The sequence below is a fragment of the Tetrao urogallus genome (genome assembly GCF_951394365.1).
Source record: "Tetrao urogallus genome assembly, chromosome: 15".
NCBI classification, from domain to species: Eukaryota; Metazoa; Chordata; class Aves; order Galliformes; family Phasianidae; genus Tetrao; species Tetrao urogallus.
In genome coordinates this window covers 14,259,528-14,272,728 of record NC_136828.1, presented here as the reverse complement: position 1 = coordinate 14,272,728, position 13,201 = coordinate 14,259,528, and the positions used below count along the sequence as shown (strand labels likewise).

Here is a 13,201-nt window from a genome sequence, read left to right as displayed (position 1 = left end):
GAAACACGCAGATATCTTTACAGAGACGTGTGCTGTTCTGCTCCTCTGTTCTTTTACACCTGTTCAACTCCTGCCATTTTCAAGTTAAAAAAAAAGTCTTTTTAATTATGTAAAATGGGAATATTTATACCCTCATCTCTAGTGCTTAGTGAACTCTTCAGCACTTCTAACAGTGAGAAGTGTACTTTGTTTTATAGATAGAGGCAGTCAGAAAAATAAGTCCTTATGAGGGTTGCCTGCAGCGTTCAGCAGAAAGAGGAGCCGGCTGACTGCAGAGTTTCATTCTCACCATCTAAAACCATCATTCTATTCCTAGAAGTGCTTACAGAGTAATGTGCCACAGTCACACAACCCTAAATTGAAGTGGCTTTCAACATTTGTTTTGTTGTTGTTGTTGTTTTTTAATGAGCTTTCACCAAGTTTTCTTTCCTCCACAAATGAGACTAGAAAAGTAAAAGGATACCATCTGTGGTTGTACTTATAATTACCATCTTATAATTACCATGTATCCTAACATTTAGACTAGAGCTGTTTCTGCTTGCTTACCCACGCTTCTTATGTTCTGTTTTCTGACATTTCAGAAATGTTTCTTCCTAAATCACTTGAATGAAATAAAGAGCTAATTTATGGTACCTAGTGTAAATGGTGGCATTTTAACATTTTTTAACAATTATTCTGAGATCATGATATGAGATTCTTCTTTATGAGAGTACCACTGACTCAAAGCACGTCATCATCCCTTTGGTCCTTACTGGATGTGGACACTGAACTTGCATGTAGGGTTGATACATAGATTTCACCATTATGGGTTTTTTTTCTGATATCAAACAGGACAGTAATTGACTGCCCCAGTTAATGATTAATTGGTATGAACTATTTCTGCATCCACAATACCCCAAAGGGATGACAATAATAAAAACTGTGAAGCATAAATATGTAAGCTTAATGACAAATAAAATATCAATATAGTATCCTCTGTATGTTTTCTTCTCTGTGCTGTTTTATTAAAAATTATTTTAATGTCACATATATAGTTTTAAAAAATCACTCTTCATTAAGTTTATAGAATCACGGCTTCTTGACTGAAAAGAATATAAAATATATGTATTATGTATTACATGTGTTGTATATTTAGCACTCACATTATTGTCCTCATTTTTCTCATCTCTTGAAGGCCACTGAGTGACAAACAGAATAACAGTGGGAACACACCACTAAGTGCTTTGAACAACAACACACCAACATCAGCTGCAAACGCAACAAGACAGAACAGTAATGTTCCTAGCCGGAAACCAGGACCTCTGCCTTCAAGTTTGGATGACTTGAAGGTAACAAAGAGAGATTTTTCCATTCCTAAACATCAGGAGAGTTCTTAAAATGCAAACAGTTACTATCAAAAATGAGTCTAAATATTCTTTACCAACAAAAAGCGTATTTTTCTTTTAACTGTTTAGTATAGAGGTGAGGATTTTATACACGGCTCTTCTGGACTTAAAATATTTGTTTTGTCCTCACAAGCATGTGGTATAACAGTGACATTTATTTCCTGAAGATTAGAAGAGGAAGAGAATTTCACACATTGTACAAGTACACAGTTTGGTACCTTTTTTAAACTGTGAGGTGTATTCACGTGGAATTTCCACCCTGACAGATTTTAACACTGGAACAGCAATTTCTTCATGATAATTTTAGTATTTCATTGAAGAAGTTTGGTTAAGGAATAGAAATTAAAATGTGCCCTAATAATTTAGAGAGTCTGAAGTCTGCACAGAAATAACACTGCTAAGGAGATTTCATCATCAGCGTTCAGCGCATCATCTGAAAACAAACACTAAATTTCATAAAAGCTACAAACTCTGGTCTAATGTGAATGTATGTCATATGATTCTTCCTTGAGAAGAACATTAACAGGAATTAATACTATCAAGGACCTAATGAAAATGAATCTGAAGAGGCTTATGGGGGTTTAGGTCAAGATACTTGTCAGTAGCAGCGACACAGGAACAAGACTCGAGCACAAGAGTGGGGACATCTAGTGGGCAGCTGATTTGTTTCTCTACCAAGGTGTTGGGTTTTTGATAGGTGAGTGTTTTTTGAACTTGAAAGAGGAAAAGATGTCTTTCTGAAGACAGGATTCTCAGGACAGTAATGTACTTGCATGTGTTAAAGCTAACTATTTCATACAAAATAAGTCTACAAGACACAATTCAAACTACAGCGTTTGAAATAACTTTTTGAAACTTTTAAGTTATGAACTGTCAATTTACTAAGACACTTCAGTTAATATCTGAAGTTTTGCTTTGTAGCAATTAAAGTTCTTCTCTTACTTTTTCTGCATAATGTATTCACACTGATGTGATAACATGAGCTCTACCTGCTGGTGATGTTTTCAACACCGAATCATCTACATTGGTTCTGATAAGAATTAAGAAAAGTGCTGTTGAAAATCTTGAAATGTTACACTTGCTTAAGTCTGCCAGGGATACCAGAGGGGAACGGATTGGGGCAAGAGGAAGGGCTAATTATCTTTGTCAGGAGGACAGTTGGTTAAAATTGCTGCAGTTGTTAGAAATTTGCAGTGTGTATGGATTTCCATGACTTCTTGTCATTTACTAATCGTGAAGACTTACACTTGAAAATTCTACACCAGCAAAGTACCGAAGTACGATTAGATGGTTTGCACATTACCATAAACGCCAATGACTGTTCTTTTTTAACTGATAATCTGCAGCACATAATTAATTTACACTCACCACATTTGCACTCTACTTTGTCAGTAAGCATACTGGAAGCTGAGGACACTTTTTTCAGCAAAAATTAGATCGATTTTGACTGCTTATACTTTTTATACTTGTGAAGGAAATCCAAATGGCACATAGCTGTAATTTTTCAATTGATAATTAGAAAAAGAGCCTTCTGTTTTTTGATGTGTCCATTGAACCATCTAAATTACCTGATAAATTTCTGATAAAACACACCTGTCTGTCTTGGTAACATAACAACGAGTTCAGCATGCCAGTAGTCAGAGCTTTTATTTGCACTGTTGCCACATTCTACAGCTTTTCTTCAGAAGATTTTACCCCACAATTGAAACTGTACTTTCAGTTTCAAATTTTTAGTAAGTATGAAAATTAATTGTAATTCCACAATTATTCAGCGGCAGCTGAATGCTACAAAGTTTTTGGCCATTTAACCAGTGAAAGTAAGTTGCTGGTAATGGAAAGGTACTCATGGATTCTGCATGCTTGCATGCTCTTAGAACCCAGAGAAGTAAATAACCAGAGAATATGTTGAAAAATATTTTTTCTTACTGAAATGTAACGAGGTAAAACATATATTTATTTTTTGTTTCAAAGAAAATTATTTATTTCAAAAAAATAATAAATAAGGTGGGGTTTTTTTTTTTTTTGTTTACTATCGTACTTTACTTTATCTCAGGTAGCAGAGCTTAAAATGGAGTTGAAGTTGAGAGGATTACCTGTGTCTGGAACAAAAACAGATCTTATTGAGCGTCTGAAACCCTACCAAGATCTCAATAACAACGGAGTCACTACTTGCAGCTCTGCTACAGTCACTACTTCTACTGGAGCCACAGGTAACACAGGGGAAATGGCCGTGGCATTTCCTGTTGCAACACTAAATAAAACAGTGGCTAATACAATATCCAGCTTTCCTCTGGAAAAAACAGCTACTGGACCTGGCTGCAAAGCAATAAATACTGAGAACGTTAGCTCTCCCTTGCCTATATCTCCCTCCCCTTCAGAACAATCTAATCTAAGCACAGATGATACTGGTATGGCAGACACTTTCACAGAAATGATGACCATGGTGTCACCATCTCAGTTCTTAAGTACTTCGCCACTAAGAACAAATACAAGTGATGATAATCAGAATCGGAGCAGTGGAAAAATCTCAAGCATGGAATTTGATGTAGCAGAAAAGGACCGCAAGCTTCAAGAAAAAGAAAAACAGATTGAAGAGCTCAAAAGGAAACTGGAACAAGAGCAGAAACTTGTGGAAGTACTGAAAATGCAACTTGAGGTTGAAAAAAGGGGACAGCAGCAACAGTCTCAGACTTCTGGTAACTCAGCTGCTTTGGAACAGAAGCAATTCAGTGCTGCTGTCAAAGATGAAAATGCTCTTACTGACTGCTCAAGCACAAGTCAATCTGTATCTGTAGCTAGTCATCCTTTAGGACAACCAGTATACACCACTGGACAGAATCCAGTTGCCCAAAAGGCAGTTATCATCAAACAGGAGATACCTGTGGCCAAAGCTGACCCTCAGAGTGCGATTTCTCAATTTTATGTTAATCCACAGAGGCAACCACAAACTGCAGTTGTTGCCCAACCTCAAGCTTTACTGACGACACAAGGAACACAGCTGCTCCTTCCACTGTCTATCCAGGGACCGAATTCTGCCACTTCGGTGCAGCTACCAGTTGGAAATATAAAGCTACAGGTATGGATGTTTCCATTTTTCACCATAAAAACACATGTCAATATTTGCTTAACTTAATGTAGATTAATAAATGTATTGCTTATAAGATTAACTCGTAAAAATTAGGCTTGTTTTTGCTTTAGAGAAAAGATCAGAAACTCATTAAGAACCAACCTGTTTATATCTTCTAGGAGTTGTTTTCTTTGTGATCTTGGAAACAGTTTTGACTTCCCAGACTCTTTTCTTGTGAACAGTAGTTGTTTTACTATGTATTCTTTCTGTGCACAGTTGTTTTAGGTATGTAGTATGAAATAACAAATTCCACCCCTGTAGCTCAAAAAAAAACCAACCAGACAAAACAAAACAAAACAAAAAAAACAAAAACAAAACCCACATCAGCCTAAAACCCACCATTTTATTTCAAGGTATACCTGCTTTAAAAAGACATATTCAAACTTCATTGTGTTCTGGTGGCTTATTACATTTAAAAATATGAACACTAGGTTGCAGCACTCCAGAGGAGTTATAAAAAGAAACCATATTTATGCAAATAATATTTCCAGGCTGATAATAAGGTCATATCACTGAATAAATGCAGCATAAAGCAGAATAGGATATAAATGTAGAGCTGCAAGAGAAATCTGACCAGGTTGAATATAGTCTCAATCTGTGGTAGAATCAAACATACACCTCCCAGGGCACTGCTATTGCTTGCTAGCTGGATGAAATCACCCACCACTCTCATGGTTACAAAGCCAGCAAAGCACTGTTTCAGTTCCAGCGTGTGCTTGATGTTGTGGCATATTATGGGTTTGGGCTTTGGTGCTAGTGTGTGTGCAGTCATATTTAGTAGCCCTTATGAGGACTGTTGTGAGGGGATTGGAGCCTACAATCTGCAGTGTAAGAGCTACACTGGTAGCTACCCACGCACACAGATCTTTGTCTAAATTGTCCTGGAATCCTGATAGAATTCTGTGAAAACCTCAAGCAGCTTTTTCTGGTATTTCACTTCATTGATACTGCAGGAAGTTTTCTTAACTTCCAACTCAAACTATCTTTTTTGGGGTTAGATGCAACTTATTAGTGTAAAAACTGCAGTGATATTCTTAAAACAGCTTTTTTTTACATGCTAGAAATCTTATCATGTTGCTACATCAGTTTTGTCTTCAAGGTTACTAAAATCCAGTTTTTTTCACCTCTTACTGGTCATGCTCTCTTTTTCTTCTGCTATTTTCATTGCTCTCTACTGGGTCCTCTCTAGTTTGTGTTCACCATTCTTAAGCTGCGGTGCCAAAATAAATGGCACTGTACAGCTGGAGCCTACCAGTACCAGAGAGAATAAAATTATTCTTTCCTGTTCACGGCTCACATTGATACCTCTTGGAATACATGCTATAGCTATTCTGTGTAACCTATGCAACAGATTTTTACATAGTGTAATTTACTGTGAGATACGAATAATGTAAATATTTTATCTTCATCTTTTAGGCTCAATCACAAGCTGGAATACAGACCCCATCACAAATACCTGCTCCTATTCCTTCCTCTGGCCCGGTCCAGACAGCAGCTAAGACGCATACTCCACAATCAAAACAAAACACCATCACGCAGCATGCACTTGGTCAGACCCAACAAATCAGAAAGGTTTGTGGATAGCAGTGAGCATTAAGAGATGTACTATCATGTATTCTAATTCTAGGCAGCAATTTCACAAGCTTTTGTCATATGTGTCATAATATACAGGTTCTTAACATCTCTGTACATCTTTGTATGGGATAAATGGGCTAGTAACTCATTCTCTTTCCAACATTTTAGTCCATGCAGGACTATTTTTCAGCTGCAAATAAGCATGGAAGGCTAAAGACTGTTTTTTTTCTTAATGACTCTTATAACACACACTCCATTCTTTCTCATGCATGGCACAAGTGGTATACCAGCTATTCCAGTCAATTTCTCCCATTTGTCACCATCTCAAAATCAAAGATTCTTGTAGGCATTTCTTCTTCAGAGAAAGCTTTTATGTATGGCTACAGATATTCATGCATTCCTGGGAGTTCCTTTCAGTGCCCCCACTTCCCTTGATTCATCCTTACTGATGAAGAACGCTATAGACTCAAAATTCTGGGAACAGGAGTTCCAAAGAGACAAAACCATACCACACCTTGGGATAATTCTCTTACTGAGGAATGCGAGGAATGACACAGAGATCCTCTTCCTCTGTACACAAAACTGTCAGTTCTGAAATTTCTCATTCCAAAACAGATGTGCATCAGCACTGGATGCAGAACCCAGTCACGTTCACTCAGTGACTGATAACAGCACTAACCACTCACAAGAAAGGGCTTTCTTCTTTGAGCCTCATCCAGGAGCTAAGAGATTGGTTTTGCTTCTTTATCAGTGCTGTGTTCTCTAAGGTTCCAGTGACTTAGGAAAACAAGGTTTTCCAGATTGCCCCACAGAAAGGATAATTTAGAAATAATTTCAAAATGAAAGGATAATTTTGGTAAGTTAGGTAACTGCCAATCTCTCTCTAGACAACTCAGCAGAGTAAAGGGGAGCATGACCAAATGAGCATCATTGCTCTCCAAATTGCCTGTTCAAGCTGTTTAACTTCATGGGCATTAAGGTTATCCTACTGAAGCCAAAACTGCTGGGATTTGCTATGGGGCTAATCTTGTTAATTGGATAGTCCCCATACAGAAATTTTCCAGTCATCCTTAGGCATGTACTCATGCCAGAAGTTTGCAGTTTGCTTCCTTATCTGTCAGGGGGTTCCAGAAATTATGGCAGGAGATAACCTTCACTCTACATGTGGCTGCCCTGGAGCTGAGCAGCCTGCTCTTATCCCAGCTGGTTTTTTCGCACATCTACTACCATCTTTTACATAAGAAAACTGCCAGTGCAATTACATTTCTTTTTTTAACATCAGAATGTAAAACGCTAATGCAGTACAATAGATCAGAACAGCCTTCATGCATTCAGCATTAGTTCTACCTGTCTCCTGTTTGCATTCATGAGCCTTATCTTTCAGCAGGCATATTGAGCCATTACAGCTAGTGAACTGTCAGTAACGCTGTTTATTAATGCTTTTTAATGAAGTTAGCCTTCCTAATAATGATAATCTCCATTAATAGTTGTTTTCCAGAACTAGTTTCTCTTGAATCCTTCCAGACTTTCTCAGGGAGCTCAGATTTATATGCAAACCAGCTGATGATTGCATCTACTTTCTGCTACACACTTGAGGTGTCTCTTTGCATACCATCTCACAAATAGCCCTTGTTCTTCAATTCATTCATTATCAAGGAAACATCTCCACAGCTGTTCAGCTTAGCTGTAGACAGCTGGAAAATACAGCAGTTTTCACACAGATGATCTGTATGGCTAACTGCATTAATCCCTCTCACAGCAGACCACTTATGGTGTTAAAACTCTACTCCACAAACCTTATCCTAGCTTTATCTCTATCCCTTACCTATGATTTTCTCTCACTTTTGTCATTAAGGTATCTGTGTGATGCTGAATTAAAAAGAGCAGCCTTATGCACACAGATTGCCTCATACAAAAGGGCTGGAGGGCACGTCCTGTGAGCAGAGGCTGACAGGTGAACCTCATTGGTCTCCACAACTTCCAGAGGAGGGGAAGTGCAGAGAGAAGCACCGCTCTCCTCTCCCTGTGAACCAGTGATAGAACGTGAGGGAACGGCACAGAGCGGCACCTGGGGAGGGTCAGACTGGAGAGAAGGAAAAATGCCCAGGTGTGAGGGTGGTCAGACACTGAGGCAGGTTTCCAAGAGGGAGAGGTGGTCGATGCCCCATGCTGTCGGTGTTCGAGAGGCATTTAGGTAATGCCAGAAATTAGTTCATTTTGTTGTCTGCCCACTCGGTAGGGAAATTACACATACTGTATTAAACTGTTCCATACTCTTGAATGTATTTCAGAAAAATTCAATTATACGGTATCGTGCTTCTTGGAAAGTTGCAAGGAAATGTCATATTTATCTGGAGTGAATGAAAGCATGTCAAAGAAACAGTTTCTTTCAAAGTGTATTAGCTTTAGCTTTACAAATTAATCCACCAGAGCGAAAAACAGGTACAAGTAACATTCCCTTAACAGGAAATTTAAGCAAGTACTTAAAAAAAAAACACTTTAAACTTTTTAATGTCATTTAGCTAGTTGGAGTAATTTAAACACTGAAATATTAAGACTGATATCTTAAACCTTTACAGGTTTTTCCACCTACCACATCAACTACAGTGTTTTCCTATCAGACTGCACCAGTTACAACACCTTCACAATCTTTTATTAACAAAACATCAAACTCTAACATTCGCAGTGGTAATAATCAGACTCCCTCTGTGCAGAATGGACCTGTTCCTCCTAATAAGGTAAGAATAGCCCAACAGTACTCCATAAAGTTTTATTTTATTGTTCTTAAATAACAGGTGGCTATATTGCAATTTACTCAAGAAAGAAGTGCATTAGTGTATATTTGTGTGAGAAAAGCTTGATTTTATTCCTCTGATTGTACTGTTGTAAATGCATAGGTTGGTATGACAGAACAAGATAATCTGTGGACCTTGATACATTTTAATGAAATTGAAATGTGTTGTTCAGTCATTATTTTGTTATTTCACACAGCCTGGCTCCCCATCTCAAGCCCAGTCTTATATTGTTCAGCAGTCGCTCTTCAACAGCACAGCATCCAAGACAAAAGACCCCCCCCGTTATGAAGAGGCCATAAAACAGACCCGCAATATTCAGACATCTCACCGTGAGGTAGCTATTTGTACTTGTTCAGTCCTTGAAAGACATTCTACACTTTTTAGAACTACAAAAGTCATTGCTTAGAGTAGTTTTTCTTTGGTGTTAAGATTTTCTAATGTACTCCATTAATATTTCCTAAATGCAGGACTCCTCTTGTTCCTTTTGATTAAATTAACAGACACATAACTAGATTCACCAGCTGGTGAAACATACAGGTGGGATAATGCTGCTGTTACTGCTTTACAATAACTGCAGTTGTTTCAGACTGAAAGTGTGTTGATTCTTTCCAAAGTGGGGAAACTTGAGGAAAATGTGTGCATTTATGTGCGTATAGGCAAACATAAATATACTTGAGCACACGTTTCTTTGAAAGGAGGCTCTGTTTGGTGAGCTTGGTGATTAATCCAGCAGGCTGTATTGTTCATTTATCATATGTTCTTCATAGTGGAAGGAAGTTGTAAAGAAATCTAATGAACACTTCTAACTTCATTTGTTCTAGAACCATTCCAAAAGAGACAACTCTGACTTAGCATTGAGTGCTGTCTTTGTGGAGGGAAGCACTCAGAAGCACGGGTATCTAACTGCATTTCTGATGTTCTTGGCATGTCTAAGACATGCTCACAATGAAGGCACGTATGACATCAGACATACTAGAGTGCCATTCCCCCTGGAGAAGCAGGTGTGGCAATCTTAAACAGCAATTAGATGCTTAGGTGCTTTAAGTTCTTTACTATGAGAGTGGTGAGGTGCTGTGGATGCCCCGTCCCTGGAGGTGTTCAAGGCCAGGTTGGATGGGGCCCTGGGCAGCCTGGTCTGGTATTAAATGTGGAGGTTGGTGGCCCTGCATGTGGCAGGGGGTTGGAGATTCATGGTCCTTGAGGTCCCTTCCAATCCTGGCCATTCTGTGATTCTGTGCTTGCCTTCAGGCAGTTGAATCCCTCCCTAACTCTTGAAAAAGATGTTCTGTGTAAACATGGAAACTTTGTTGTATTATTTATCCCCCCACATCTTCCTCTGACTTCTCCATGTATTTCCCTCATCTCACTGGTTAGAATGTGTCATCAATGTCCAACTAATGGTAAAATAAAATGAAGATACAATGAACATATCAGGTGTTCTGTATATAGGTTTTACTTGTTTTTTTTCTTCCAACAATTGTTAAAGAAACCCAGAGCTCTAAATTGTTTGGGCTTCTCAAGTTCCATTAACCTGGTAATTGAACTAAGCTTGATAAGTGACCACATCACTACCAGCCAGCAGCGCGTCTCCCCGCTGGCCCTTTTTCAGATCCCACATTTCCTGAAGACAAGTTGCTTTCACTCTCTGGAGTATAACCAATGTTTTAAAACACAGCTTTGGTTCTGAGACCTTCAAACAAGTCTCTACTTTGCCTAAGCTTGAGAGTGTCTATGGAACTTTGTCTGTCTTTTGCTTAAGGTTCAGGCATTCAGGAGATGAGTGTTTAAAACAGGTAAACAAAGAGTTAATTAACACTTATCTCTCCACTCTTAAAAAGAAAAACATGAATCTACAACCAGTGGAAAAAAATATATATATGTGCACATCTTGTGTGGTGACTATTCACAAGTTGTCTCTGAAAGAAAGCAGGGGGTACAGCCTTGTAGTCCAGCTGCTCTTCAAGTATTTTCCTGCTGCAGGAGTATAGCTATTTTCCTTATCCCCACTTTTCCATAAAATCTCTCTTTCTTTTCATATTTTTTTCCCAATACTTGGGACTCAAACCAATGGGACAGATTATAGATGTCTCTCCAAACTCTTATTTTCTAGACAGACAATTTCATATGAAGAATTTTAACCCTGATCATAGGTTAGTACCTTGCTACTATTCAGAGAAGCAAGGATCTCAGTCAGCTTAGGAATGTAACACTGCATGAAAAAGAATAACACTTTTCTCATGTATCACAGATTTCCAGCGCACACAGCCAGCAGATGGATGATCTTTTTGATATTCTCATCAAAAGTGGAGGTAAGCCAAGAAGGAGCTGATGTGAGAATTTAAGCTGGTAATAAAAACAACATTGTAATCAAAGAAAGAATTCTTCTAAGGATAGGAAGTATCTAATCTGGATGAAGCTAGTACTTCTGAAGGTATGTGTTAATTACATTTTAGAGAAAACAATCCCCAAAACGCAGTCCCTCAGTCGACCAGCTGTGCAACTTCTCTGCTTGTAAACTATCTCTGGTCATGGTCTGTCAGAAACATTGAAACATTCTGCACCTTATCTTATTTTTGGACTCCATTCACATAGAAGAAATTCTGGAATTTATTTGCTGTATTTCCTTTTACTGTTGCTGTCACTAATTTACATGGTCCTTCGGACAGACAGAGTAATTTTACATTTTAGAATCAGTTATAAAATTGTCCTAATGGTATTAATTGATCTCACGGACCAGTTCGTCAGGGGTGACATGGGAGTCAGCAGGCATGAACTGAAAATTGCTTCAAGTGCTCTTTCCTCAGGGAGGGAATGTGTTGGTTCCATAGTTATTCTAATTATATATATATTCTAGTTATGTAAGAGTTATATGATATAAATGAAACTATTTCTAAAACTATAAACTATATGTTAAACTATAAAGACTAAACGTATATAAAACTATAAATTATAAGTTGTGAAGGAGGTAAAGCTGAGATCTAGAAAACTCTTCCTTTTCATTTTGATAAAATTATTCTTATAACTGGAGTATTATTGAAAGCAGAACTCTGGAATTTAACATTTTTTGTTGTTCACAGAGTATCTGACACACTTAGTCTGATGTATGTCTTACTCCATTGAAGTTCATTGTAGGCACATCTTCAGAGTGAGTGGGCAAAAAAGGTACTTGTAAGCCTGAAGACATGTCACTGTCTTTTCTGAATTCGTGTTTGTTGTTTGTTTTGTTTTACTGTTGTTAATGCAGAGATTTCCCTTCCAATAAAGGAAGAACCGTCTCCCATTTCTAAAATGAGACCAGTAACAGCCAACATCACTACAATGCCAGTAAATACAGTGATATCCCGCCCACCACCACAGATCCAAATGGCCCCTCCTCCTGTGTCCTTGGAACCAACAACCAGCTTGTCTATAAGTCTGGAAAACCAACTTGAAGCCCTCCTGGATGGAACTTTACCTTCAGGTAATGAAATTCCTCAACTGACAAGCGGTAACGAGGACAGAGAGTCGTTTTCTTTAATTGAAGACCTCCAGAATGATCTGCTTAATCACTCCAGCATTTTAGATCACTCCCATTCACCCATGGAAACGTCTGACCCCCAGTTTACCACTAATAGTTCTTGTCTATCTCTTGACCTTCCTGACACAAATTTAGACAATATGGAATGGCTGGATATTACAATGCCCAGCTCCTCATCTGGACTCACTCCTCTCAACTCTGCTGCCCCCAGCGTGTTCTCCACTGACTTCCTAGATACACAGGACCTACAGTTGCACTGGGATTAAGCTGTAGCCAATAAGAAAATGACCTGGAAATCTCTTTTTACTGTAGAGATCCTATTACACTATTCTGATTGCAGTTAAAATAAATTACAATAGAAATGTCTGTAAGAACAAATGCTTGAAGGTAATTCCTTATTGATGTCCTAGTTTACAACAGTGAATTACTCCATGCTCATGCCATTAATGCAGATCAGGGCTCTCTGAAAGCTGTATTTCACAAGTCAAGAAAGGATGATTGTACTTAGTGTTTCAAAGCACGACAAGGGAAATGCATCCCAAATATATAAGAAGGAAGTTATGTCTCTGATTTTTTAATGCTTACATGAACAACACAGCATGGCTCATCTTAGAGAAGAAAACATAGGAGAGATTTCAACTGTCTGTATTGACACAGCGAGCAAATGTTGTTTGAGGGAGGTTGAGATATCACTGCACTTCATTGTTCCTGTGGATAGCCTGAGCCAGGTTCAGATTGAATTGTGAGGGCAAAGGCAAGTAGAAACACTGGCTGGTTCAGTGAAATTTCATAAATCTAGACT

At 38.3% G+C, this 13,201-nt stretch overlaps 1 protein-coding gene across 1 annotated transcript in view; it reads left to right on the top strand.

Annotated features, from left to right (window-relative positions):
- MRTFB (myocardin related transcription factor B) overlaps positions 1-12,665 on the top strand; it is a gene marked incomplete at both ends in the record, with an annotated part of 45,691 nt that extends 33,026 nt beyond the window's left edge. Inside the window, 7 exons of the mRNA XM_079542720.1 lie at positions 1,175-1,328; positions 3,439-4,461; positions 5,929-6,084; positions 8,667-8,825; positions 9,079-9,216; positions 11,131-11,191; positions 12,127-12,665. Of these exons, the coding sequence (XP_079398846.1) occupies positions 1,175-1,328; positions 3,439-4,461; positions 5,929-6,084; positions 8,667-8,825; positions 9,079-9,216; positions 11,131-11,191; positions 12,127-12,665 (2,230 nt within the window). The remainder of the gene's footprint in view (positions 1-1,174; positions 1,329-3,438; positions 4,462-5,928; positions 6,085-8,666; positions 8,826-9,078; positions 9,217-11,130; positions 11,192-12,126) is intronic.
- Positions 12,666-13,201: the final 536 nt, after the last annotated feature.